The sequence below is a fragment of the Theropithecus gelada genome, chromosome 9 (assembly GCF_003255815.1).
Source record: "Theropithecus gelada isolate Dixy chromosome 9, Tgel_1.0, whole genome shotgun sequence".
NCBI classification, from domain to species: domain Eukaryota; kingdom Metazoa; phylum Chordata; class Mammalia; order Primates; family Cercopithecidae; genus Theropithecus; species Theropithecus gelada.
This window is the reverse complement of record NC_037677.1, coordinates 70,909,760-70,936,596: the sequence shown is the minus strand read 5'-3', so window position 1 is coordinate 70,936,596 and position 26,837 is coordinate 70,909,760. Positions and strand designations below refer to the sequence as shown.

The following is a 26,837-nucleotide window of genomic DNA, read 5'->3' as shown; positions in this document are numbered from 1 at the left end:
CTGGATGACAACAGCAAACTCCATCTCAAAAAAACAAAACAAAACAAAACCCATTATATAGAATAACTAAATCACTTTTTCCTCTCCCATGGCTGACTGCTGATCTCATTTGTGAGCATCTTTGATAAGCTGGCATCTAGAAATAGAACATGTTGAATCTATCGATCTATAGTATATACGCACAGAGCAAAGTAAAGGTGTAACAGCACTTTTCTGAAGCTTATTAGTTTTAGCCAGATGTTACTAAATCCATAACCTATCTACCAAAAAGGGAAGTGACAGAAAACCAGACACTGATTTTTCTGGGTATTACAGTCCCCAGACACATGGCAGAAGACAAATGCATTTGAATGCATGTATTGATTATTCATGAAAAGAAATCCATATTCCAGTAAAAACATTATCAATTAGGGCCAGGTGTGGTGGCTTACACTTTTAATTCCAGCACTTTGGGAGGCTGAGGTAGGAAGATCACTTGAGCTCAGGAGATAAGACACCAGCCTTGGTAACATAAGACCTCATCTCTACTAAAAAAAAAAAAAAATACATAAGAAAATAATAAATAAGAAATTTAAAAATCACGCCTGTAATCCCAGCACTTTGGGGAGGCTGAGGCGGGTGGATCATCAGGTCAGGAGTTCGAGACCAGTCTGGCCAACATAGTGAAACCCCATCTCTATGAAAAATACAAAAATTAGCCAGGTGTGGTGGCACACGCCTGTAGTCCCAGCTACTCGGGAGGCTGAGGCCGGAGAATCACTTGAACCCGGGAGCTGGAGGTCGCACTGAGCCGAGATCACACCATTGAACTCCAGCCTGGGTGACAGAGTGAAACTCAGTCTCAAAAAATTAGCTGAGCACAGTGATGTGTGCCTGTAGTCCCAGCTACTCGGGAGGCTGAGGCAGGAGAATCACCTGAGCCCAGGAGTTCAAGGCTACAGTGAGCTATGATTGTACCACTGTACTCCAGCCTGGGCAACAGAGCGAGACTGTCTCAAAAAAACATTATACACTAGAATGGGAAAGAACTAAAGTACTCACCACGACTTTCCTTTTATAAAGGCTCTTTGTTGTTTCTCAAATTATTCTACACATTTAAGATAACACCATACCACTGTCTGGAGGGAGCTGACATACTCAGACATAATCCTGAGGAGCATCAGACCCAACCAAAAGGATGGAGAGAAAAAGGCCAGAGGAATTGCTCCAGTAATTAGGGAGTAATCAGTAATGAACTCCCCAGCCTTCCAAAAAGCCTACAAATGTCGTTAAGGATGTAAACATTATGGTCCTCTCCCTTCACCCCAGGTTTACAAGGAATTAGGTCAGTAGCATGGAATTCAGACTATGGATAGAATACTCATTAAGGTGGGTCTGCACTGAAAGAAGCCACATTGCCTGGCTTTATCTTTGTTAGCTTCAGCTATTCAGAATAAGTTGTAAATGTGGTTCAAAGGTGGCTCGTGCAAGAGCAAGCAGCAAAAGCTTTTGAGGAAAAACAATCGCCACAGACTGTGGGATCCTGGCAGGCTTTAGGGGACCAGCAGGTGGTGCTCTACTCCAGAACTAACACCTTGGCTTTCACTTAATATCAAAATTAAATCAGATGGAACATATGAAAGCATTAGGCAAAAGAAGCCACTTTATCAGCTGAGGCACATATGGAAAAATGGTATTTAAGAAAGTCAAAAGCTCACCAAAGAAGGTTCACAAAATCATTTGAAATACTCCTCAGGCCAATTTTTCTTTCTAGCCAAGTAGTCATCATCCATCCCATGATGAGTGTAGGTAATTAATGAGAAATGCCACATGTAGGTAATCCATGTGAAATGTAATTGCTCACATTCCTGGCTGAACCTTGCCTGAAGTGGAGGGTGGCATAACAGATTACATGGAGCTAAATGATGGTGACACAGGGAAAAACAGTATAAGCAACTTGCAAGGTGTTACAACGTGGACTCCCACTTTCTTCTTTTAAGCTAAATGCTTTCAGATGAGAAGGAAAGGCTATCCTCTCAATATCCTGCAGGTGTCAGTGGAGACCTACATCTTTCCAGCAACCTAAAGGGTTACGAATACGTAAGCCTCAAGCAACCAACTGACAATAGCAGCCAGCTATTAAAACCAAGACTTCAAATTAAAACAGCTTGCTAAGGTCATACAGTAAGTGGCAGAACTCATATTTATACCCAGGATGACTGACTTCGGGTTCTTCTCTGCCCCCAGTGGTATGCTTGTCAAACACAGGGAGAACTCTGGAAAAAGTCAATTTTTGATAAAGTCCTTTTAATGGAAAATGTAAAACCCCTTTCAACTTTAATGTACAAAGCCATATGTAACACTTGCACTTTAACAAAAGCAAGCCAATGTTTTAAAAAAATACATCATTAAATGTATATATGTATATATTTACATAGCATATTAAGTTTAATATTTAGCTTTAAAAGTTCACATAAATTTTACCAAAATGAGACAATTTTAAATAAATTACACCTTTTGAAAATGTTTAATTGTACAGTCAATAGCTTCAACAAAATATTGAAGTGTCTGTATTTAGTATCTACTTTATATACTTTATACTTTACAAATTTTACAATTATTTGGCAGTAATTTTCTGATTATGACATGACTGCTGTGCGATTCAGCAATTTCCCAGATGCAGGCAATAGCTGGTGTTTGTGTCCTATTCTCACAGTAACTGTCTCAATGTAGTGAAAAATATCAGTAATTTTAGTAAACTGTACAAGGTCACATTTACACTTGATCAACAATATAGCATAGAATTTTTTATTTTTTACCAAAAATAAATACATCATTTTAAATCTGGCATTTTCACAAACATCATATACACTATAATACAAAACAGCTATATAGTGCTGCTTTTAAAATTCTGTTTGTTTTATAGCTAACATTGAATCACAGGAGCTGTGACATAGGCTATACTGCTGCAGTGTCAGTAACAAGTAATTACTACAAAGAGAATTTCTTGGCACTGATGGTTTTATGAAGCGTAAGTCAGTGTGCATACATATCATCATTCAAGGTTAAGTAATCCCAGTTCAATGACCTAAACATATCAAACTGGATCACACTTAATTTTCTTCCATATCCTCTACTTCATCCTCATGTATCTTCAAGGCTCTCACCATTTCTTTGACGGCATGATACAAAATATTTTTAACCTGAAAGAGATGTTGATATTTCTAATCACTTCAGTTGGACAGAAATTAAAAAATGAAAACTTCCAGATTTTACAAAAAAAACTATTTTAATAGGGGCCTAGGAAAGCCAAATATAAGAAAAATGTTAAGCCAAAAGGGACACTATAAATCATACAATTAAATACATGGTGGTGTTAATCTTTGTCACCCTAATGTGACCAACTAGGCAATGACTGCCTAAGCTGTTCTACATGTATATTTCTGAATATAAAAAGCCTGCAGAACAGGACCTAGAACACCTAACTCTTACCTGTAGTTTATCATCATAATTGATTTCTTCCTTCAAAAGTCTCAGTTCCTGTGTTAAATGAAATGACTCCACAAGATGTTCTGGAGACACAAAATCTTCAGTTACCTGAATACAGCTGTGAAAATTCTGAACCTATCCCCAAAAGAAAAACAGTGAAATATAAGTTTTAGGAGGTGGAGCAAAGAAAAGCCGAGTTATTTAAAACCAATAAACACAAGAGACAATTCTACTGGAGAATCTACTTTCTCCAAAACATCAAATGGATTTTAAAGCAGAAGACCACATTTTATGAGAAAGTTATGTCACTGAAAAGCTTCATGTAAAGTGACTTTGTAAATGGAATATTTTTAAATGATAAAAAGAAAATAACTTTTCCAGGAATCCTTTGGAGAGGCTGATAACCAGATATTAAATTATCAATTTTGCCAAGGTGGACTTTTAAAAAATGTGTTACTTTTAAAAACTAACTTGAAAGAATTTATGAGGCAATCTATCTGAGTATGTTTATTGTTGCTCCATTGGCTTTCAGGATTTTGGTCATTTCACTGTTAACTCTTACATCAGAGAATAAAGAAAAGGAAATGAAACTTTGTTAGGAACTGGGCTGGAAAATGTAGTTCCAGACAGATCTAATGACCTCGACTGAGTTTCAGAAATATCCCAGGATTTTGGTTATTCGTGCCTTTCTTTTGTGACTTTCTTTCAAATTAGCCAATTAAAGATATCCCTTCAACCACCCGTGACATCAGTACAACAGTTTTTCAACAGTGTTCTCTCTCCTGACTAAACAGTTTTCCCAAGAAGCCAGTCAATAGTCTTATCTGTTATTTGCTCAGCATTTACAAACTGACTTTGCACTTGACTATAGAGCTGCTTTCTATTAATGCCAGTAAAACAAGAAAGGAAGGCCCAAGCTGATCCAATCTGGGATTTGTGGTGTTTGTAGATTATCTTCTCTTGATATTAAAAAATGTCACAAAAATTCCTGGGAAAGGAGAAATAATTGAAAAACTAAGCATTTAAAGTTATTCTAATTTTAAGTATGCAAAATAAATTTAATTGGGAGGAGTGAGATGAAGGAGATAGTAAGTGGGAAATGGAGACTGTGGGAAAAAAAATCTAATTGATGATAGGGTGATGGAATTCCAGAGGGGCTAGAATTCCTCCTCTGGGCATAATGACCACCTGAACAGCTGCTGAAGTCTGCAGAGTTCTTTAACTCAAGCACTGTGCCTCTATTGATAACTTGGTAGCATAGTAAAGTAAACATTCTCTTTCTTTAATCATTAGGCTGTTGGTTCCTCTGGAGGATGAATATAGTGGATGCCTCACATTTTCAGCATTTCTGTACAGTCTCACTGGCTCTTCATAATGTGTCTGTAGAACAGATGCTCTATTTCACAGAGCAGGAAACTATGGATGAGATGTTCAGCGCCTGTCCCAAGACAAATCAGCCAATAAATGGCAAGTCAACAGGAGCCCAACTCCTGCGGTGTCTTGTCTTAACAGATGCTTTACAGTCCTGCTTATTAACTCTCATACCAGCATACACAGTCTCCAAATGCCCTCTCTCCTTATATCTTTCATTTATCTGAACTTAAGGAGAGTCTTTCCAAAGTTTTAGCATGAAAGAACCTTTTGGTATATCTAGCGTAGCATGTCCTAAAATCATTTGTAGCTCCAAAATGTATACTTGGTTCTTTTTAAATACAATTTCTCTTTATTGATATTCTCACTTTGTTCATCCATCATTTTCCTGGTTTCTGTTAGCTCTTTGAGCATATTTAAGACAGTTGTCTAGTAAGTCCAATGTCTGGGCTTCCCGGGGAAGGTTTTTGCCAATTTATTTTCTCCCTTTGAATGGGCCATACTTTCCTCTTTCTGTGTATGCCTTGTACCTTTTTACTGAAAACTGGGCATCTGAACATTACAATGTGTAATCATAATCTCTCCCTGCCTCAGTTTGCTGTTGTTGATTCCTGAGGGCTGCAGTCATCCACTTGTTTAGTGACTTTCCAAACTGTTTTTGCAAAGGCAGTATTCCTTGTTGGGTGTGGTCACTGAAGTCTCTGTTCCACTATCTCACTGGTCAGCCAGTGACCTAACAAGAGATTTCCTTAAATGCCAAAAATCAGCTGCCCTTTTCTTCATTAGCAGTCTCTTGGTTGCTGTATGAGTTTTCGATTAGATTCCAGAGTTCTGAAAAAGTTCATTCTGTCAGTCTTTGCCAGCTTATGGTTGTTTTAAAATGACTTTTAGAACAGTAACCTTTATTAGTGCTTACAAGATGCTATTAGGTTTCCTAATGACCCCTACCTGATATACTTTGCATAAAGGCTTGAGGGTTACTTTGAAGAGCCCAGGGGTTCAGTTTTAAAGCAGAACACAACTCAACTTCTCATTTTGATTATCCCTTTTCTTTGTCACATTTGAGTCATTTATATTTCACTTCCTTGACATTGTCTTATTCATACTTGCCTAAAAGCATCAGTTATAATTATAAATAGGTAATGTTAAGAAAATATAATTTGTATTCACAGTAGGATTATTGACACTGTGATTGCTATTTACTCAGTTATTTGTGAGAACTTAGTGTGAAAAGATTTTGCCAAGAAGTCCTTTTGGTCATATGAATACAGAGAATTACAACTTTAAAATTTTCTAAACTCATGATAAATAACCAAACACAATCAATTAAACTCAGTATTTTTGGGCAAAGTTTACTAAAGATTATGTGTTAACTTAAAAAAAACAAAAAACAAAAAACGGTTGCTGTTTTTAAGTAAAGGCCACCCTAAACCTCAGAATACTACAGAATCCTGGAGGTCAGTGTCATTGCTCTGTGGAGGGATGTACAGGAGTTTCACAGACTGAGTCCCAGTTACCAAGAGAAGATTTGTAAGTCTCCCATTCTAGAATAGTTCTTAGCATATAAAGAGGACTGTGGCTATGCTGCTTTCCCTCAGCTTGCTAAGATTATACCCCTCAGCTTCCTTGAACAGACAGCCCACTCTTCTCTCAATTTGGCTCTGGCAATGGTCATTGTTGACAGGCCAAAGAACAGAATCTTGTTTCTTCCCTATCACTGTTGGCCCCTGTCATGCAGAATCACTTGGTTGAAAATTTTTTGATAGGTGCCTTGGGTTTGCATGAGATTCCCATTTGTGTGGTTTCCAAAGTGTGGTCCCTGGACAATAAAATCAGCATTTCCTGGAAACTTGTTACAAATCTATAGTTTCAGGTCTCTCCCCAGACCCACTGAAATCAGAAACTCTGGTAGTGGGGTACAGCAATCTGCTTTATCAAGCCCTCCATGAAATTCTAACATATGCTAAAGTGTCAGAACACTGATTTAGAGTCTGATTATTCTGAGGGCCACCTACAGCCTACTGGAAGTGAAGTCATGAACAGTTTTCAGAACTTCTAAGACCTAAACAGGCTGTAAGTAATAATGCATCTCAAACATAGGTTAATATTGTAAACACTTATTACTTATTTTCTCTTAAAATTGCATTGCCACCAATTGTGAATTATGGACAACATCCTTTCAACAGAGTATAAAGAGCTGTGTTGTTGTCATTACACACATAGGAGAGGAAAGGTGGCAATTCCCTTTTATATAGCTGGCAATTTCTGTGCCAAACTATGTAGCAAAGAAGTTAGATCTTGTTTTGGATCACTCAGCAATTTAGTGGCAGAGCTCAGAATATAATTTGTCAGTCTAGGTAATATATGCTGCCTTGGTGTATTTAGATATAACATTTTTTATAGATGAAATTGTATTTCTATAATCTATGTGAATTTTCTAACTATCTCAAAGAGAATGTGTATAGTCATAAAGTGGGTTCTAACCTAAGTAAACTTTTGGAAGTAGCCAGAGAAAGCACATATAGGAAGAAGTAAACATTTATATGTTTTACAAAAAGCCCAATATATATAAATTATAGAAAGCCACAAATTTGTTTTCATCTACCCTTGTACAAAAACATGTTGTTATTGAGAACATATTTTCAGGCCTTCAGAATAGAGACTTATTAATAATACAAACATTAAATGCATTATTCTAGGCATGGGAAGAGAGCAATGGAAAAGATAAATCTCTTACTTCATCATGCTTACGTTCTAGTGGGGGTTAAAAGACAATGAGCAAACTGAGTAAACTGTAAAGCATATTTTAAGGTGACAACTCAAATGGAGGAAAATAAAGCAGGAAAAGGTGACAGAAAGTTGGGGGACACAATTTACAGCTTTAAACTAGACCTCACCAACAAGGTGAAATTTGAATGAAGTCTAAAAAATTGCGAAGAAGCAAGTCTTACAGATACCTGAGAGAAAAACGATTCCAAGCAAAAAAGCTTAACAAGCACAAAAGCCCTGGAGAGGAAACATACTTGGTGTGTGTGGAAGTAGCAAAGAGGGCAGGATGGCTAGAGAGGAACTAGGAGAGCCATATGAGATGAAGGCAGTGAGACGGAGGGGGAAGTGGATATGTAAACTAACCTAACTTTTAACAAGGTCACTTTGAGCCTACTAAAAGACCACTCTTCCCAAAAAAGTAGCAGCAGGGAGACAAGTATAAGCATGAAATCTCTTTGGGGTAACAATGATTGCATCTGGATAAAAGGAACTGGGGGAAAATGTGAGATACTGAATTTTCACTGTGAACTTTTTATACTTTTGAATTTTTCTATTTATGTATTATATTTTCAAAAGAAAAACATTAAAAAGTAGTATTTTCAACAAATAGTACTGTAACAGCCAAATGCCCATATGCAAAAAATTGAACCTCGATCCATACTATACACTACATACAAAGATGAACTAAATTTCATACCCAAATGTAAGACCTCAAACTATAATGGTTCTAGAAGAAAATGAGGAGAAAATCTTAGTGATCTTGGGCTAAGCAACAATTTTGTAGATACTATGAAAATATCATCCATAAAAGAGAAATTGATCAACTGGACCTCATCAAAATGAAAAAACCAGCCAGGTGGGCTGGCTCATGCCTATAATCCCAAAACTTTGGGAAGCCAAGGCAGGAGGATTGCCTGAGCCTAGGAGTTCGAGACCAGCCTGAGCAACATAGCAAGACCCCATCTCCGTAAAAAATTTTAAAAATCAGCTGGGCATGGTGGTGTACATCTACAGTACCACCTACTCGGGAGGTTGTGGTGGAGGGATCACTTGAACCCAGGAGTTTGGGATTACAGTGAGCTATGACTGTGCCACTGCACTCTAATCTGGGCAACAAAGCAAGATACTATCCTTTAAAAAAATGGAAAAATGAAAAAAAATGCTCTCTGAAAAGAGAAGCTACAGGAAAGGAAAATGTATTTGTAAAATACATTATCAGATAAAAGACTTATCAGAAATTGGCAAGAAACACTCAAAACTCAGAAAAAAAGCAGCTAAATAGACAAAATATTTGAGTACATATTTAACCAAAGTAGATATACAGATGGCAAATCAAGATATGATGCCCAATGTTTAGTCATTAAGAAAGTGCAAAGTAAAACCACCATGAGACACCACTGTACACTTATTAGAATGGTCTAAAAACAAAACTGACAGTAACAAGCACTAGCGAGGAAGCAGAGGATATGAAACTCACATAACCCTGCACTGGGAAATGAAAATGGAACAACCGATTTAGAGAACAGTCTGGCAGTTTCTTAAATTTAATCATACATTATAGTATCACCAGGCAATCCCACCATTCAGTATTTACTTAATAGAAATAAAAATCTATGTTCACATAAAACCATGTATATGAATGTTTATGATAGCTTTATCTATGGATTGCCCCAAAGTGGAAACAACCCAAATGTACTTCAGCCAGTGAATGTACAGATTTAAAAAATGAAAAAAATATTCATACAACTACCCAGCAATAAAAAAGAATCAACTGATAAACACAACAATAGGGATGAATCTCAAATACATTAAGAAAAGCCAGACTTAAATGGTACATACTGTGTGATTCCAAATGTATGGCATACTCATAAAAGAAGAACTATAGGGACAAAAAAGCAAGTTAGTTGCAGGAACTTTGGGTGGGAAGAGGTTGACTATAAAAGTGCAAGAGGAGGCCGGGCATGGTGGCTCACGCCTGCAATCCCAGCACTTTGGGAGGCTGAGGCAAGCAGATCACCTGAGGTCTGGAGTTTGAGACCAGCCTGACCAACAAGGAAAAACCCCATCTCTACTAAAAATACAAAATTAGCCAGGTGTGGTGGTGCATGCCTGTAATCGCAGCTACTCAGGAGGCTGAGGCAGGAGAATTGCTTGAACCCGGAAAGCAGAAGTTGCAGTGAGCCAAGATCGCACCACTGCACTCCAGCCTGAGCAACAAGAGCAAGACTCTGTCTCAAAAAAAAAAAAAAAAAAAGTGCAAGAGGGAATTTTTTCGGAGTGATGGAATTGTTCTATATTTTGATTATGTTGTTACCTAACTATGCATTTGTTGAAACTCAGAGAATTATACATTAAATAAGGTAAATTTTACTATATGCAAATTATGTCTCAATTTATAAAAATGACTACCTAGGTTAACTTTATAAAAACTGACACTGGATAAACTGAATATGTGAATAAAGATCTTCAAGGGAATCTACTTCGTATTATCAAAGGATTATTCCTATGTACCAAAAGATTTATAATACTAGTCTCTTAAATAGGCTCTTCTTTTGAGGGCATTTACATTTGAATACAGATTAGCTGTTTTCTGCTAAGAGGCTAGCAGTCAAAGAAATGGTGTATAGGGTGTACAGGTTAAACATGAATCGTAAATAATATGACATCTCCGAAATAATCATAAGTCCATGGGAAAATATAACCACTTAACGTAAATACATTTTTTTTCCAGGAAGTTATCATAGAGAAAAAGGTACATTTATTATGACATTTGTTTTTTACTACTGTATCATAAATACCATTTGAGATCTAATAATGATAAATCTGACCCTGAATCTGACACATCCTAAAAGCTAAGTAGTATTTGTATGGAATAGTGTCATAAATGCTAAACAGTCAATGACTATACTTATATAAAATGTGAGAAAATTTCCTTGGTAAACTAATATACATCAGCTACATCTCAATTACTTAGCAGTGGAAAAGGTGGAGAACCAACTCTTGAGGAAAAGCAGTTTTTTGAGTTTTTTCTGGTTTCCCTGGTACACCTTGTTAATATAAGGGCTAACCTGGGCGGTAGTAGCCCCATTCCACCTATAGGAATCCACTGTGTACTTTTAATCCCATCCTCCATAACCACCCCATCTATTCTATGCCATTTTTCCTGGTGTTGGAAAAATTAGGTATTTTAAATTAGGTATTTATTTTAGTTTTTATATTTTGTGGCTTAAGTTACATAAATTACATACCATCTTTCTTTAGACAGGCCCCTGCTATGCTATCATGCTGAAGAGAGGCAGGAGGTACGCTTAAAGCCTGATAAAAAATCTGTATACTGTGTCCCCCCATGCTTTTAAGACTCACTATTCAGAGGTATATATGTCACTAGGAGGGCTTAAAAATCAGATTTCAATCTATTAAATCAGAGACAGTATACAAATAGAAATCTGGCTCATGTTAAAACAATTTAAAATCTTAAGGTAATTATGTCAGATTTCTGCAAGTACTGGGATGTCATTTTAATAAAGGCAGACTGGTGCAGGTAATTCTCTTATTTGTGTCTTCTATTTATATCTATACTAAGAGCAATTTTTTTTTTCCAAAACTAGTTCTTTCAGTCAGTAAAAGATATACTAGAAATAAGTTTGTATATACCTGATGAAGTGCTCCTGCTGGCAAAACAATAGCATCACCAAGGAACTGAATAAGAGTACAGGTTCTGACTCCATATTCTTCAAGCAGCCTTTGACGGAGCTTTTTATTCACATACCAACTTTGATCACGTATTGGATCATGTTCTGGTAGAACTTCAAGGCCTTGTTCTTTTGAAATCTGAAATATGAATTAAAATAGACACCCCAATTTAAGTAAGGAAATGGTAAATCCTGTTCAGTTAAATTTCAATTTTATTTGTAATAACAAGTCTTTTGTTCTCAGAATCAATGGAACAACTGAATGAGCTTCTTCAGTTAAAAAATAACATTCTGCAATAATTTGGAAAGCCAAAGAATATAAAACAATACAGCAACACTGAAATGCTGTTAATAGTTAGTACTACTTCCTGCCTCCTTCCACTATGAAGTTTCCATCTATCTGGTTTCCTTCCTTACAATTGTTTCAAAAGTATAGCACATAGATGAGGAACAGGGTAGTTGTTTTTTTTTTACCAAAAGCCAAACCATTCATATGTGTGGATTTCATAAACATTTATTGATCCTTTTTTAAGGTAAGTATAAATACCTTTACATGGCTAACCTTCTAGTGCTTGAAAAATCAATTTCAAGGGACTTTTTCATCCGTTAAAAAATCTGCTTTAGAAGACACAAATGATCATACTTCAGATTAAAATACAGGTAGGGATTCAGGGATAAGATGGTACAAATAAGGCTATAACTCTTTTACTTCACATTGATCACAGACAGAACTTATATCCTTTCAGAAAGATGATGTATCAGCACTGAAGATTTCTTAAAGGAAATCTCCATAATTACGAAGTTTAAAAAGTACCTGAGCAAAGGGTTTGAACCTATTACTTCAGGTTGATACATACATTTCTTTCAGAGTATATGACAACTACAGGCAAAGTATGATTACTCAAAATTTGAATCTATTCAGTAAGTATCATAGTATCAGATGTGATAGAGTAGAATCATTCCCTAGGTCAGCAGCCAAAAATATCTATCAGATTCAAAGAAAATAAAGATCCTATCTTCTTTAGATGTTTCCATGAAATATTTGTTTTTACATCCTGCAACTCCGGATAGCTACTTTTCGCCACCCAACTAATATCTGGCTCATCAACAGATTAGTCTTTTATTAACAGGGAATGGAGGAACACTACCAACTGGGAACAAATCATTCAAAACCCCCCAAATGAAACAGGCTTTCAAACAGGAACAAGAGAAAGAGGGCTTTGACTGTCAACAAAAAACCCCATCTACTTTGAAGTAAAAATTATGTAATGATCTTATATTGCTGAATGCCAAGTGAAGGTACGCTAACAATGAATAAGTCCTTGCTCGAGCGGAAGAGATATTATTTGCAAACTAACTTATACCTTTTGAAGAAATTCCCTTATTTTGTCAACATCTTTCCCAGCATAAATATGCCACAGAGCACCAGGTATTTCACTTGAGTCCTTCAATCTTTTCCTTAAAATGTCATCCAAATCTTCCTCCTCAAATTTCTTGAGAATTCCTGAAACAAAGGAACATATTTTCAAACTGTTGGCAGAGACTACTAGAAAGCCAAGTCTCCTCAAGTTGATTTGTCAGAGCAGCAGAGTGCCTGACTAGGATCAGTACTTTTCTTTTTGTTCACCCAGGCTGGAGTGCAGTGATCTTGGCTCACTGCAGCTTCCGCTTCCTAGGTTCAAGCAATTCTCTTGCCTCAGCCTCTCACGTAGCTGGGACTACAGGTGCACGCCGTCACACCCGACTAATGTTTTGTATTTTAGTAGAGGCAGGGTTTCCCCGTGTTGCCCAGCTGGTCTTGAATTCCTGAGCTCAGGCAACCCACCCGCTTCGGCCTCCCAAAGTGCTAGGATTACAGGCATGAGACACTGTGCCTGGCCAGATCAGTACTCTTAAAAAGGAGTCAAACACAGTTATATGTTCATAACTTTTAGGACTACAAGAATAGGTAAGTGGGTACAAAGCAATAGTGATTTTCCCAGTTTGTTTTCTGTGAACCAAAAAGCAGGAGACAGAAAACCTAAGAGCTACTATGTAAAATTTAACCACCTTCCTTCCCTGTCCGAAGGGGTGGTCCTAACAATGACTTGTACTCATAGCATTTCCTAACTTACAAAGGTCTTTTATGGTCACTATTAGTTGGCCCCTATGCCTACTTAAGAATAAGGGATAACCTCTATTTTATACCTGAGTAAAAGGGTTCCATGAGGTGAAAGGTTTTACTCATTACCATTACTAATGAATGGCAGAGCAAAATGTATTCCGATTAATTTTGAGGGGCTCTCATATTTGATAATGGTTAATCTATAATCAAATGGAAATGTTTCATGAATAAAGTTGTGGTTTTGAGGAAAATCAAGCCATCCTTCTAAAATGTTGACAAACTAAAATCCCTACACATATATGTATGTACAGAAAAAACTTCAGAAGTATATAAACAGAAACAGTAACTGGTTGTCTCTAAGTGTAGGATCACAGGAAGGTCCTTTTTAAAAAACTGAGTTCATGACAGTGAACATTTAAATAAATGTTCTTTTTAAAAATTTTGTATAAATTTAAGGGCTACAACTGCAATTCTGTTACATGGATATATTGCCTAGTGGTGATGTCTTGGTTTTTAGTTATCATCACCTGAGTAATGTACATTGTATCTACTAAGTAATTTCTCATCACCCACCCCTCTTAACCACCCTCCTCTGAGTCTCCAATGTCTATCAGGATAAGGAATCAACCTAAGTGTCCATCCACGGATGACTGGATAAAGAAAATGTGTGGCCGGGCGTGGTAGCTCACACCTGTAATCCCAGCACTTTGGGAGGCTGAGGCAGGTGGATCACCTGAGGTCAGGAGTTCGAGACTAGCCTGACCAACATGAAGAAACCCTATCTCTACTAAAAATACAAAATTAGCTGGGTGTGGTGGCGCATGCCTGTAATCCCAGCTACTCGTGAGGCTGAGGAAGGAGAATCGCTTGAACCCGGGAGGTGGAGGTTGCACTGAGCCAAGATCATGCCACTGCACTCCAGCCTGGGCAACAAGAGCAAAACTCCATCTCAAAAAAAGAAAGAAAGAAAGAAAGAAAGAAAGAAAGAAAGAAAGAAAGAAAATGTGATGTATATACACAGTGGTATACTATTTAGCCATAAAAATGAAATCATTGCTGGGTAGGTGGCTCACATTTGTAACTCCAGCATTTTGGGAGGTCGAGGTGAGTGGATCACTTGAGTCCAGGAGTCTGAGACCAGCCTGAGCAACACAGTAAAACCCGTCTTTACAAAAAAATAAAAAAATTAGCCAGGCATGGTGGCACCTGCCTGTAGTCCCAGCTACTCTGGTGGCTGAGGTGGGAGGATCTTTTGAGTCCAGGAGGTTGAAGCTGCAGTGAGCTGAGACTGTGCCACTGTACTCCAGCCTGGGCACAGAGCAAGGAGACCCTGTCTTTAAAAAAGAAAAAAGAAAAAGAAAAATCATGTCTTTTGCAGCAACATGGATGGAACTAGAAGCCACTATCTTGAGCAAAACAACTCAGTCAAAACCACGTTATCACTTGCATAAAACTTTTTAAAGAAAGCTGTTACCTGCTACAAAGTATACATCAGATGTTTCCTAATTTTTGTGACAGTAATGTCTTTTTTACATTCAAACTTAGCTACAAGCATTTTTTTTTTTTTTTTTTTGAGACAGAATCTCACTCTGTCCCCCAGGCTGGAGTGCTGGGGCGCAGTGGCACGATCTCAGCTCACTGCAACCTCCGCCTCCTGGCTTCAAGCGATTCTCCTGCCTCAGCTTCCCAAGTAGCTGGGACTACAGGAATGCTCCACCATGCCCAGATAATTTTTGTATTTTTTTACTACAGATGGGGTTTCACTATATGTTGGTCAGGCTGGTCTTGAACTCCTGACCTCAGGTGATCCACCCACCTCGGCCTCCCAAAGTGCTGGGATTACAGGTGTGAGCCACTGCACCTGGCCAGCTGCAAGCACTTCTTAATTGAAACATTTAGTAAGTGTTTACTATGTGCCAGGCACTGTCCTAGGAAGTTGGGGATTACAATTAAGAAAGATCCATTCAAGAGCTCATGGAGTTAAAGAGGGTCCTAATAAATCTAGACAAATAAACATCACATTGTGGTAAGTGCAATCGTATCAGTACAAAGGGTACAGAGAGAGGTTAAGTCCTCCAGTGTTATCTGTGACCAAGTTTTTTCCCAGTCGTGGTGTTAAAAAAAAAAAAAAAAATTACGGGCAATGTAAAAAGTTGATCATAAAAAAATCATCCTTTACTCTGATTTCTTTCTCTTTTTTGTTTTTTTTGAGATGGAGTTTTGCTGTGTCATCCAGGCTGGAGTGGAATGGCACGATCTTGGCTCACTGCCACTTTCACCTCCCAGGTTCAAGCAATTCTCCTGCCTCAGCCTCCCAAGTAACTAGGATTACAGGCATACACCACCACGCCCAGCTAATTTTTGTATTTTTAGTAGAGACTGGGTTTCACCATGTTGGCTAGCTGGTCTCAAACTCCTGACCTCAAGTGATTCACCCGCCTTGGCCTCCCAAAGTGCTGGGATTACAGGCATGAGCCACTGCGCTTGGTGTATTTTTCTTGTAGAGAGAGTTTAAAATGTTCTCTTTAAAAAATGACAGTTGATGTTTTTAAAATCTGTTTTCTTAACAAAATTAAAAGCTGGAAACTCTGAATTGGTTTTCTGACTTTCTTCCTTTAAATTTTATTGCTCTGCAAATTAAAAGTACATGAGGCGGGGGCGGCATCATAAGAAAGAGAACGACTGGCTAGAGTAGAGTAAGTTTACTTTCTTTAATGAAGACTTCTAGGGTGAATGATAATCTGAGTTACATTTGAAAGAATGAACACAGGAGTTTGCCAGGAAGACATGGAGGTAAGAGACACATGACAGATGGAGGAAAAAAGCATGATCTTTTAAGTATTTTTCAATGTGTTTGAAACATTATTATAACCCTAAAACGTTGTTTGTGACCACCTATAAAAAGTGACAAAAACTTTTTAGATAAAGAAAGAGAGCCAAAGATTATTTAAAATGTTGACATTCTCCTGAAATTTTCTCAAAAGAAATATGCTAGAAACAGACACTGGGGGATATGCATAAATCAAGATGAGGAAGAAAGTTCTAGCTTTTAAGGACATGAATGAATAGTAATGGAGGAAAGCAGGTTAACTTCTATATTGTAATTTCTAAGTGCTACAGGGCAAGATCTGAACAAACTATAATGAGATACAAAGGATATAACTCCATGGCATCACAGGATTAGAAAGGATAAATAATCTGAACCACAGGTCACATTTCTGTGGCAGCGCTCAGACTATAACTCAAATGTACCCACTGACTCTCAAATCTCTGGGGGATGGGAGTGGTAACCTATTATAGTCAATAGTGTCAGTTAAAAAGCTGAGTAGCATAATGTAAAAATGAGTTTCTACAGTTTTGATGTATTTTAGGTTGTGTATTATAAAATTGTCAAAATGTATACAAAAGTAGAGTGAATACTATAATGAATCCTATGTCCCCAGCACCTAGCCATTAAGCTATAGATCCATTCTGGGATCCAGATAGCTGGATGTCATCCACAGAATTTCACAGAAAGTGCATGTGAAGTAGAAAAGGTAGAGAACATCTGAAACCCCAAAGAAGTCTCCAACTCCATAAGGTGTCAGAATCAGAAGTGGCATCACAGAAGCAGAAGACTATATTCAAAGAGGTTGTGATTAACGGTGCCATTTATTATAGACAAGGGTTAGTAATAAATGAACCAGAAAGATACACTGAATTATCCAAATATGTGTGAGTGACAGCAGTAGCAATAGTAATTTCAGACCAGTATGGGATAAGACTGCAATGAACTGAAATGTAAAAGGAAAGTGACAGAGATGGTAAAATATTTCTTATGAGGTAGAAGCAATAGGATGGAAAGGTTTAAAGGAGGCTTTCTTTCGAGAAAGAAAAAATAATTAGACTTTGCTTTTATTGTACAGAGAAAAAGCCAATGAAGAAGAAAATGTTAAGGGCCTAAGATTGTATCTATGTCTTTATAAAGAAGGGAATAACTGACAGAGCATGATTTCAAAAAGAAATTCAGGGGACAGAAATGAAAACCTATGTACTGGATAGAAAGAGGTTACTTCCACTTAAAAACCCCCTTCTTCCTCTTTTTACTGGAGGGGAAAAAGAATGAGCCACAAACCATATTTTAATCATCTTTAGAACCCTAGGACTTAGTTTCTATGCTTCAATAAATGTTTTCTTGTTGGTTTGTTTTTTGTTTTTTTTTGGAGATGTTTTGCTCTTGTTGCCCAGGCTGGAGTACAATAGCACGATCTCAGCTCACAGCCACCTCCGCCTCCTGGGTTCAAGCGATTCTCCTGCCTCAGCATCCCGAGCAGCTGAGATTACAGGCATGCACCACCATGCCCAGCTAATTTTGTATTTTTAGTAGAGACGGGGTTTCAGCATGTTGGTCAGGCTGGTCTCGAACTCCTGACCTCTGGTGATTCACCCACCTCGGCCTCCCAAAGTACTGGGATTACAGGCATGAGACACTGCGCCCGTCCTCAATGTATGTTTACAAGTGAGCTTAACAGTGTATTTTCATCAACACAATACTTAATGATAGAAAAGAAGTTAAAATATTCACTTTTAAAATTAAAATTTCACTTAGATTAAAAAAAAAAAGGAAAATTATTCAATCTTCAAGTAGTAAGGGCTAAAATGCCCCTACATCCATTGCAATTCTTTTTGAAATCTTCACTGTTAACTCAGAAGCTGATATTCTGGACGATACTAGTGAATGTGATTATTCAACTGTTATTTCAAAGACTACTTATTCTTTAAGTTACCTGCTTTTGAGAGAATGCCATTTCCTTTTGCTATGCCAACATAGACTAGAATATTTACAACATCAGAAACTTCAATATGGAGATTTGTTGTTCCTATATCATGATCTTTAGCAGCAACTACACCTGTGTATAAAACAAAATTTTACTTGACAAAATACTTTATATATATAATAGTATAATCAGATATCCCTCCAAATTAGCTCTATCTGCATAATTTAACTATAATTTGAATTTTAGTTTCCTTATTACAAAAACCTGTTCCAAAAGCCACAATCTATAAAACACCCTATTATTTCAATAATTACATTTCTATTATAATAAAATGTACTATGGTTAAAAACCAAATTAACAAAAAATCAATTAGCAGGTACTTAACTATATTTTGGCTGTTAATTCCTAAAATGTTGCTTAATAGAAAAAAGGATGGATTAAAAGAACAGATTTAGTAAAAACTAAAAATCATTAGACAATTTGTACGAACAGAAATTCTTTTTTTGAGAAGGAGTCTCACTCTATTGCCAGGCTGGAGTGCAGTGCAGTGGCACGATCTCGACTCACTGCAACCTCCGCCTCCCAAGTTCAAGCAATTCTCCTGCCTCAGCCTCCCGAGTAGCTGGGACTACAGATGCACGCCACCACACCCAGCTAATTTTTCTATTTTTAGTAGAGATGGAGTTTCACCATGTTGGCCAGGGTGGTCTCATTCTCTTGACCTCATGATCCACCCACCTTGACCTCCCAAAGTGCTGGGATTTATAGGCATGAGACACCACGCCCATCCTTGAACAGAAATTTTTTTTTTTTTTGAGATGGAGTCTTGCTCTGTCGCCCGGGCCGGAGTGCAGTAGCGCAATCTCAGCTCACTTGAACCTTCATGCCTCCTAGGTTCAAACAATTCTCCTGCCTCAGCCTCCTGAGTAGCTGGGACCATAGGCACACGCCACCATGCCTGGTTAATTTTTGTATTTTTAGTAGAGACAGGGTTTCACCATGTTGACCAGGATGGTCTCGATCTCCCGACCTCGTGATTCACCTGCCTTAGCCTCCCAAAGTGCTGGGATTACAGGCGTGAGCCACTGTGCCTGGCCTGAACAAAAATTTTTAAAAATCCAATATAATTCCTACATAGGAGAAATGTGAATATATACCTACCATAAGCACTGCACAACCTGGGTCCTAGATCAGGACGTACAAAAAATCCTGGCAAATGAGAGGCCAAATTGAATTTTCCTTCTGGATTACAATATTCCGGCAATGGCAGACTTTTTAAAAGATCTTCGTATCTGAAGAATAACAACATTGCCTTCTTATAAAGATCTGCATTGATAAGTCTTTTCACATACATAATTTTCAAGTTGTTCAAAACACCAGACTACCTTTCCATAAGACAGGTAACAATCTTCCTTGACTCAAGTGATACTGACTAAAATAGCAATTCTGCCTCTCTAACCATTAAAAGCTGTAATAGAAGGGAGGTCCTAAACAGGGTGCTGTGTTTTTTTTTTTTTTTTTGAGACAGAGTTTCACTCTTGTTGCCCGCCTTGGCCTCCCAAAGTGTTGGGATTACAGGCGTGAGCCACTGCGCCCAGCCTCTTTAACATGAACATTCTTCCTTCACTGCCCTAACATAAAGACTTCCCCACTGCTGAGGCTACCAACTCAGTTTTGCTATCAATCAATCAATCAATCAATCAAATGCTGAGGCTACCAACTCAGTTTTGCTATCAATCAATCAATCAATCAATCAGACAGGGTCTCACTCTGTCACCCAGGCTGGAGTTCAGTGGCATGATCTCAGCTCACTGCAGCCCCCACCCCCGCGGCTCAAGTGATCCTCTCACTTAAGCCTCGCGAGTAGCTGGGACTACAGATGCCTGCCACCATGCTTGGCTAATTTTTGTATTTTTTCGTAGAGATGGGGTTTTGTCATATTGGCCAGACTGGTCTCCAAGTCTTGGACTCAAGCGATCCCCTCGCCTTGGCCTCCCAAAGAGGTAGGATTATAGGTGTGAGCCACTATATGACACTCAGCCTCAAGTTATTTATTTTTAATTGAGGAAGAAAAAGTCTACAGGTCACATTTACAGTTACTTATTCTATCTCTGGGGATAGTCTCAGCTTGATCTCAAAAAGTCGAGTCAAAATGAAAAGTTTCAAACCTTGCTGGCATCATAGTCTTGAAGTCTTCTCCTGAAGGCCAATCTTTCAATTTTAAAACAACTGTTTCTCCACTTTTGTTTTTCTGCCGTTCTATAAAGAATGCAGTTAATTACTAAAAGGGTAATTTCTGCCTTTTTATCTTTATTAACATTTGGAGAGAAACAAATGTAAATGAATGAATGATTTGATTGTTGCACATTACATACTTAATGAATGCTTGCTTATTGACTTATGTACTTATGTAGTATTAAAACCTTTATTCCTTTTTTACATAAATAGAATTCATTAAATTACCCACTTGTAATATCTCAAAAATTGTTTTTAAAAATCTTGGTAACATTACAATCTTACATTTACACTTTTAATTTTCAAAGAGTTTTACATAAATAATTCAATTTTCACAAGCTTATGGAACTGTCAAACATTTCTCCGTAAGTAAAACAGTATAAACGGCATCTTTAAGGTCAAAGGAAATTAGTGGTAGAGACAGGGATTGGGACCCAGTATTTTGTTTCCAATTACTTGTTTCTTTTTATTAGACAACAAGGTAAAACAGATGTTTCAAAGACTTAAAATCTGTTAAGTTACATTTGGAATTTATCATTTTGAAGGAGTATGATGGAGAAAATAGTAAAATAAAAACGAACATACTTGAAACTTCTTCAAAACCATCCCAGAATTCCTTAACATTGGCATTTGAAATGATGCTATCTTTGCAGTTCAGGAGATCAGCTTGGTGGTCTCCAAAATCAAGACTAATTGATTCCGCCTTCCATAGGCTAATGTTCATTTTCTTATGCACACCAGAAACCACTGCAGGCTTATAAATAAATAGATAAATAAATAACAGTTAAAAGATACATAGACTTTGTTTTTTGTTTTTGTTTTTTTTTTGAGACAGAGTCTTGCTCTCCTATCCAGGTTGGAAAGCAGCGGCCTCATCACACCTGACTGTAACCCTTTGGGCTCAAGCAATCCTTCCACCTCAGCCTGTTCAGTAGCTGAAACTATTAAATTTCAAGCCTAATGAGTGATTCTCTGAGAGTGAGTGTCTCCTTTGAAATTATATAAATTCAAATCCCCTCAAAGCTTTCTTACACTTGGTGGCGGGGGGTACATGTCCTCTCCACCCAAATTCCCTAACAGCTTTCTAATAATGCAGAAACCAGTAATGGAAGATTTGCAGCTTCTAAAACAACAATAAATGATATATAAAAACATATCTAAGAACATCTGATATATTATTCTCAGGTTTTAAACAAATTCCTGTATTCTAATGAAGCAGAATTCTGGAATACAGAGAACACAGTAAGCTATGACTTAAAAGTTTCTGAAAAATGATATTTACTAGGCTGGGTGTGGCAATGCATTCTTGTAGTCCCAGTTCCCAAGGCTGAGGTGGGAGGATTGCTTGAGCCCGAGTTTGTGTCCTGCCTAAGCGACACAGCAAAACCCTGTCTCCAGAAACAAACAAAAAATCTAAGTGATTATTAGTATTCTTAAACTAATTAAGATAATTAAATAATAAGATAGTTAAGATAATTAAAATTTAGGAACCACAAAAGCAGAATAATCTCTAGCTAGATTTTTTTTTTTTTTAGAATACAAAAGACATCTTAAAAAAGAAAAAAATCCTAAATTCTGGTTTATTACATGGATGAATGTTCCATTAAACATTTTTTCAATGAGCCAATAATATATACAACTTTAAAAAGAGGTCCGGCCAGGCGTGGTGGCTCACGCCTGTAATCCCAGCACTTTGGGAGGCTGAGGTGGGTAGATCGCGAGGTCAGGAGATTGAGACCATTCTGGTTAACACAGTGAAACCCCCCTCTACTAAAAATACAAAAAAATTAGCCGGGCGAGGTGGCAGGCGCCTGTAGTCCCAGCTACTCAGGAGGCTGAGGCAGGAGAATGGCGTGAACCCGGGAGGCAGAGCTTGCAGTGAGCAGAGACCGCGCCACTGTGCTCCAGCCTGGGTGACAGAGCAAGAACTCTGTCTCAAAAAAAAAAAAAAAAAAAAAAAGATAAAAAGAGGTCCAGGTATTAGTTAACTTGCTGGCAATTCATGCATTAATTCCTAGTGCCTAGTACCTATCCAATAATATTCCTGCTATTATGGTAATCAGCAGCTTGCTGAAAGTAAATTTTTAAAACAAGATAAGGGTTAAGCTAATTAGTATATCAAAATAATTCAAAGCAGAATTCTTAGGCTATCACCATGATCTTATTTTTTTGGGAGACAGGGTTTCACTTTGTTGCCCAGGCTGGAGTACAGTGCACGCGATCATGGCTCACCGCAGCCTGGACTTACTGGGCTAAAGCAATCTTACTGCCTCAGCCTCCCAAAATAGCTGGGACTACAGGTGTTAACCACCACGTCTGGCTAATTAAAATTTTTCGGTAGAAAATGGGTCTCACTATGTTGCCCAGGCTGCTCTCCAACTCCTGGGCTGCGGCAATCAATCTTCCTGCCTTGGCCTCCCAAAAAGTTGGGATTATAGGCATGAGCCACAGCACCAGGCCTGTAAAGCTTTCTGATTAGACTCCTTGCCAATGGTATTATTCTCTTCTAACTCAACTTCTAATCTGTCTTGCTGTCAGTTACTATAAAATGTCAATTTGATTATACAGATTCCACAATTAAAACTAGCACCTACAGTATAATGTTAAAACTCTTTAGTATGATATATAAGGGCATTTCATCATTCCTCTAGCCATCTCCTTACACCACTCTCCCCCATGAACCATCATCTATGTTGCAGATAATCACACCTACTCAGAGAGTTCCCTGAACACCTGTTCTTGTGTATGTCCAGCCTCTTGTCCATCTAGCAAAAAACTTCACTTAACCTCTAAGGAATCAATTTAGACTACCTTTTTGAACTAGTATCCTAGCTTTGACATTTCCTTTTCTGGGTTCTCATAGCACCTTGAACAAAGTTCTTAAAACACTTAACATAATTATGAAAACAATTATTTGTGTGACTCTTTTCTACCTCAAAAGCCCACACAAATTAAATAAAATTTCAGCCCAGTAATGTCATCAGAGTTTCAAGGAGAGCAAGGCAAAAAAGACGTGCTAAATCTTGTGTATATGCAACGCGCAAGTGTGCATTTCTTTTTTTGGGGTGAAAGATTCGCTTTCATCAGATTTCGAAAGGGATTAGTTACCTAAAAAGACCAAGAAGCATTGCATTAAAATGGTTCTTACTCATTTTTACATAGCTTACTCATTTTTATATTCTTACTGCCTATGACAGAGACTGGATCTCTTATTAGATGCTCAGTAACAGTTGAATGAACAAAGTAAATATTTTCCAGAAAACAAGAAATAAATTTAACAGAATAATACTGTCATACAAATACTTAATTTGTTCATAATTTTTGCATTAATGTAGTAAACTGCCATCTGAAATGTATATCAAACATCATCAAAACTTTTGTCCAACAGAAAATCATTTATATTAGAGGAGAAAGAACAATATAGTTTGTCATTCAAGATTCGATGAACTAATTTGTAAGTAAATGTTCTATGTATAAATATTACAGACAAGAACACCTACATAGGTTCATGAAAAATGCTGTTAATTATTAACATTTTAATAGTAGACATGGATCTACTAACTGGACTAAAATATCAATCTAAAAAAGAGGAGAAAGGAACTGCATTTTGTAAATTCAAGATGCTATTACATGTCTGTTCTGACAGATGAAAAACTAACATAAAATAATCAATGCTTCCCTGTTAACTCATATTAAATCTGGCCAAAAAACAGGAATTGAGAAATAAGCATTCTGACAATCTTTTCGGTACTTTCATATCTTACTGTCCCCCAAATGTGTTAAGTACTATTTCCCCCCTCTACTTCTATCCCTAAGGAGGGAACCATTCTATTTAATAAGCTTCGGTTCTACCAAGAGTGTTCTTAATCAGCCTAAAATACACACCTGTCCTTGTTTCCAACATTCTTTGAAAAGCTTCCAATTATTGCTATTCTTATAATCCTTAAGCCATAAAATATGCTTCTCACAGATCCAAGAATGTGGTATATCACTGTATAATTTATTATTTTCATCCACTGCAGATATTATGCTTTCTTCAGGCTCTTCTTTAAGCTCTGGTTTTACATTTATCTTGGAGGTTTTACTTGGTGGAATTTTGTTTTCAACAACTGAAGCAATTATGTCATCAAGAATGTTAGGCATAGTCCGTCCACTTTTGCTACTCTATTAAGGAAAAAACAAAACAAAACAAAAAAAACCTGTTTTTGAGAGAAATCATATACATTTTCCTCCCACAGACTTATTTTTTTAAACAATATCCCTACACTCCAGAATATATGCACTTAGATTTGAGTTCCTATATTCCTGACAAAATACAAACCAGAAATCCGGTTGTGTGAGAACTGCCAGGTCTGAAGAACTTGGAAGTACAGCCTTCCTGTCTTTTACATCGTTATAGGCCTGGGACAGAGAATACAGGTAGGTGGCATCCCTCATATACATTTTAAAAATATTTTTAATATTTTATGTTATAAGAAATAGAGATGGGGGTCTTGCTATGTTGCTCAGGCTGGTTTCAAACTCCTGGCCTCAAGCAATCCTCCCACTCCGCCTCCCAAAGTGCTAGGATTACAGGCATGATTGACCCCCCCAGCTCACTACAACCTCCACCTCCCAGGTTCAAGTGATTTTCCTGCCTCAGACTCCCAAGTAGTTGAGATTACAAGCATGCACCACCATGCCTGGCTAATTTCTGTATTTTTAGTAGAGATGGGGTTACACCATGTTGTTGGCCAGGCTGGTCCCTAACCCCTGACCTCAGGTGATCTGCCTACCTCAGCCTCCCAAAGTGCTAGGATTACAGGCGTGAGCCACCACAACCAGCCCCCATATACTTTTATTTTTTTTGAGATGGAGTCTCGCTCTGTCACCCAGGCTGGAGTGTAGTGGCGTGATCTTGGCACACTGCAACCTCCTCAGCCTCCCGGGTTTAAGCAATTCTCTGCCTCAGCCTCCCAAGTAGCTGGGATTACAGACACATGCCACCACACCTGGCTAACTTTTGTATTTTCAGTAGAGACAAAGTTTCACCATCTTGGCCAGGCTGGTCTTGAACTCCTGACCTCGTGATCCAGCTGCCTCAGTCTCCCAAAGTGCTAGGATTATAGGTGTGAGCCACCGCACTCGGCGCCCCCATATAGTTTTAAAATACATTATATTGCTCTTCTTTTTTCCTGGTAAATAATTAAAGCAAAAGTTGACTTCTGATTATTTTAAGTAACATTCAACAATCACTTTCATGTGGGTTTTTCCCTTCACTAGACAACTAGTTTCCAAATTCTAAAGGGGTATCTTAGGGATCTTCTGGAATCGAAGAGCCTCCCCTCCACCTTTCACCTTGGAAAAAAAGATGGAAAATGCCAGCTTTCAAGGTACAGTTATAATGCAAATAGAAACATGCCTAGCAATTTGGTACATTTGATTTCATCTGCATATTGGGTAGTTCAGAGCCAAAAACCAAGTCTCCAAATCATCTCTGTTTAAGGCCCACATTAAAACCAAAAATCTGGCATCACACTCACTGGGGCTCCCATTGAATATACTGGGGCAAAGGCAATGCCAGCATCTGTAGACCCCACACGTAGCTTTCCAGCTGTTGTAGTCAGCAAATCCCGTAAGGTTGAGCCTTGTTCATTATTCTGGGACACAAGAGGTGATGTTCTGCCATTTGGAGATTCAGAGATGTCTTGTTCTCTTTCTTCTTTAATTTGTTTTTCAAGGGTAAGTTCTTTGTTTTCTGAAATAGAAAATTTCACAGATTTTGTTTCGTTTTTTGTTTTGAGACGGAGTCTCCCTCTGTCACCCAGGTTTGAGTGCAGTGGCGTGACCTCGGCTCACTGCAACCTCTGCCTCCCAGGTTCAAGTGATTCTCCTGTCTCAGCTTCCTGAGTAACTGGGACTACAGGCATGCGCCACAACGCCCAGCTAATTTTTCTGTATTTCTAGTAGAGACGGGGTTTCACCATGTTGGTCAGGCTGATCTTGAACTCCTGACCTCAAATGATCTGCCCACCTTGGCCTCCCAAAGTGCTGGGATTACAGGCATGAGTCACTGTGCCCAGCCCTTACAAATTTTCATTCTATTAAGCATGGCGCTAAAGTACAGACAAAACTGGCCCCAGCATTTTCTAGTGGGAGATAAAAACTGAAGGAAGCATTAGTGATTTATTCACCTAAACACAAACCTGAGGATGAGTGAGGTTTGAGACCAGCCTGGCCAAATGGATTCAAATAATCTAAATGTAAAAAGGCGTACCTCAATATTTAAGACATGTTTACACCTGTTACAAATGAAAAACACTACAGCAAAGACAGGTAGAAAATACAGGTAAGCTGGCCGGGCATGGTGGCTCACACCTGTAATCTCAGCACTTTGGAGGCTGAGGCAGGCGGATCACTTGAGGTCAGGAGTTCAAGACCAACCTGGCCAACATGCTGAAA

At 38.0% G+C, this 26,837-nt stretch overlaps 1 protein-coding gene across 5 annotated transcripts in view; it reads right to left on the bottom strand.

Moving 5' to 3' along the window:
* Positions 1–2,267: 2,267 nt before the first annotated feature.
* Positions 2,268–26,837, bottom strand: part of JMJD1C (jumonji domain containing 1C) — a 363,296-nt gene continuing 338,726 nt past the window's right edge. For all 5 annotated transcript variants that reach the window (XM_025395496.1, XM_025395493.1, XM_025395497.1 and 2 more), the window contains 10 exons: positions 25,919–26,133; positions 24,282–24,560; positions 20,982–21,150; positions 20,330–20,420; positions 19,323–19,453; positions 18,171–18,293; positions 12,665–12,804; positions 11,263–11,439; positions 3,472–3,603; positions 2,268–3,182 (listed from right to left, as the gene is read on the bottom strand). In XM_025395496.1, the coding sequence (XP_025251281.1) occupies positions 3,093–3,182; positions 3,472–3,603; positions 11,263–11,439; positions 12,665–12,804; positions 18,171–18,293; positions 19,323–19,453; positions 20,330–20,420; positions 20,982–21,150; positions 24,282–24,560; positions 25,919–26,133 (1,547 nt within the window). In that variant the 3' untranslated portion in view covers positions 2,268–3,092. The remainder of the gene's footprint in view (positions 3,183–3,471; positions 3,604–11,262; positions 11,440–12,664; positions 12,805–18,170; positions 18,294–19,322; positions 19,454–20,329; positions 20,421–20,981; positions 21,151–24,281; positions 24,561–25,918; positions 26,134–26,837) is intronic.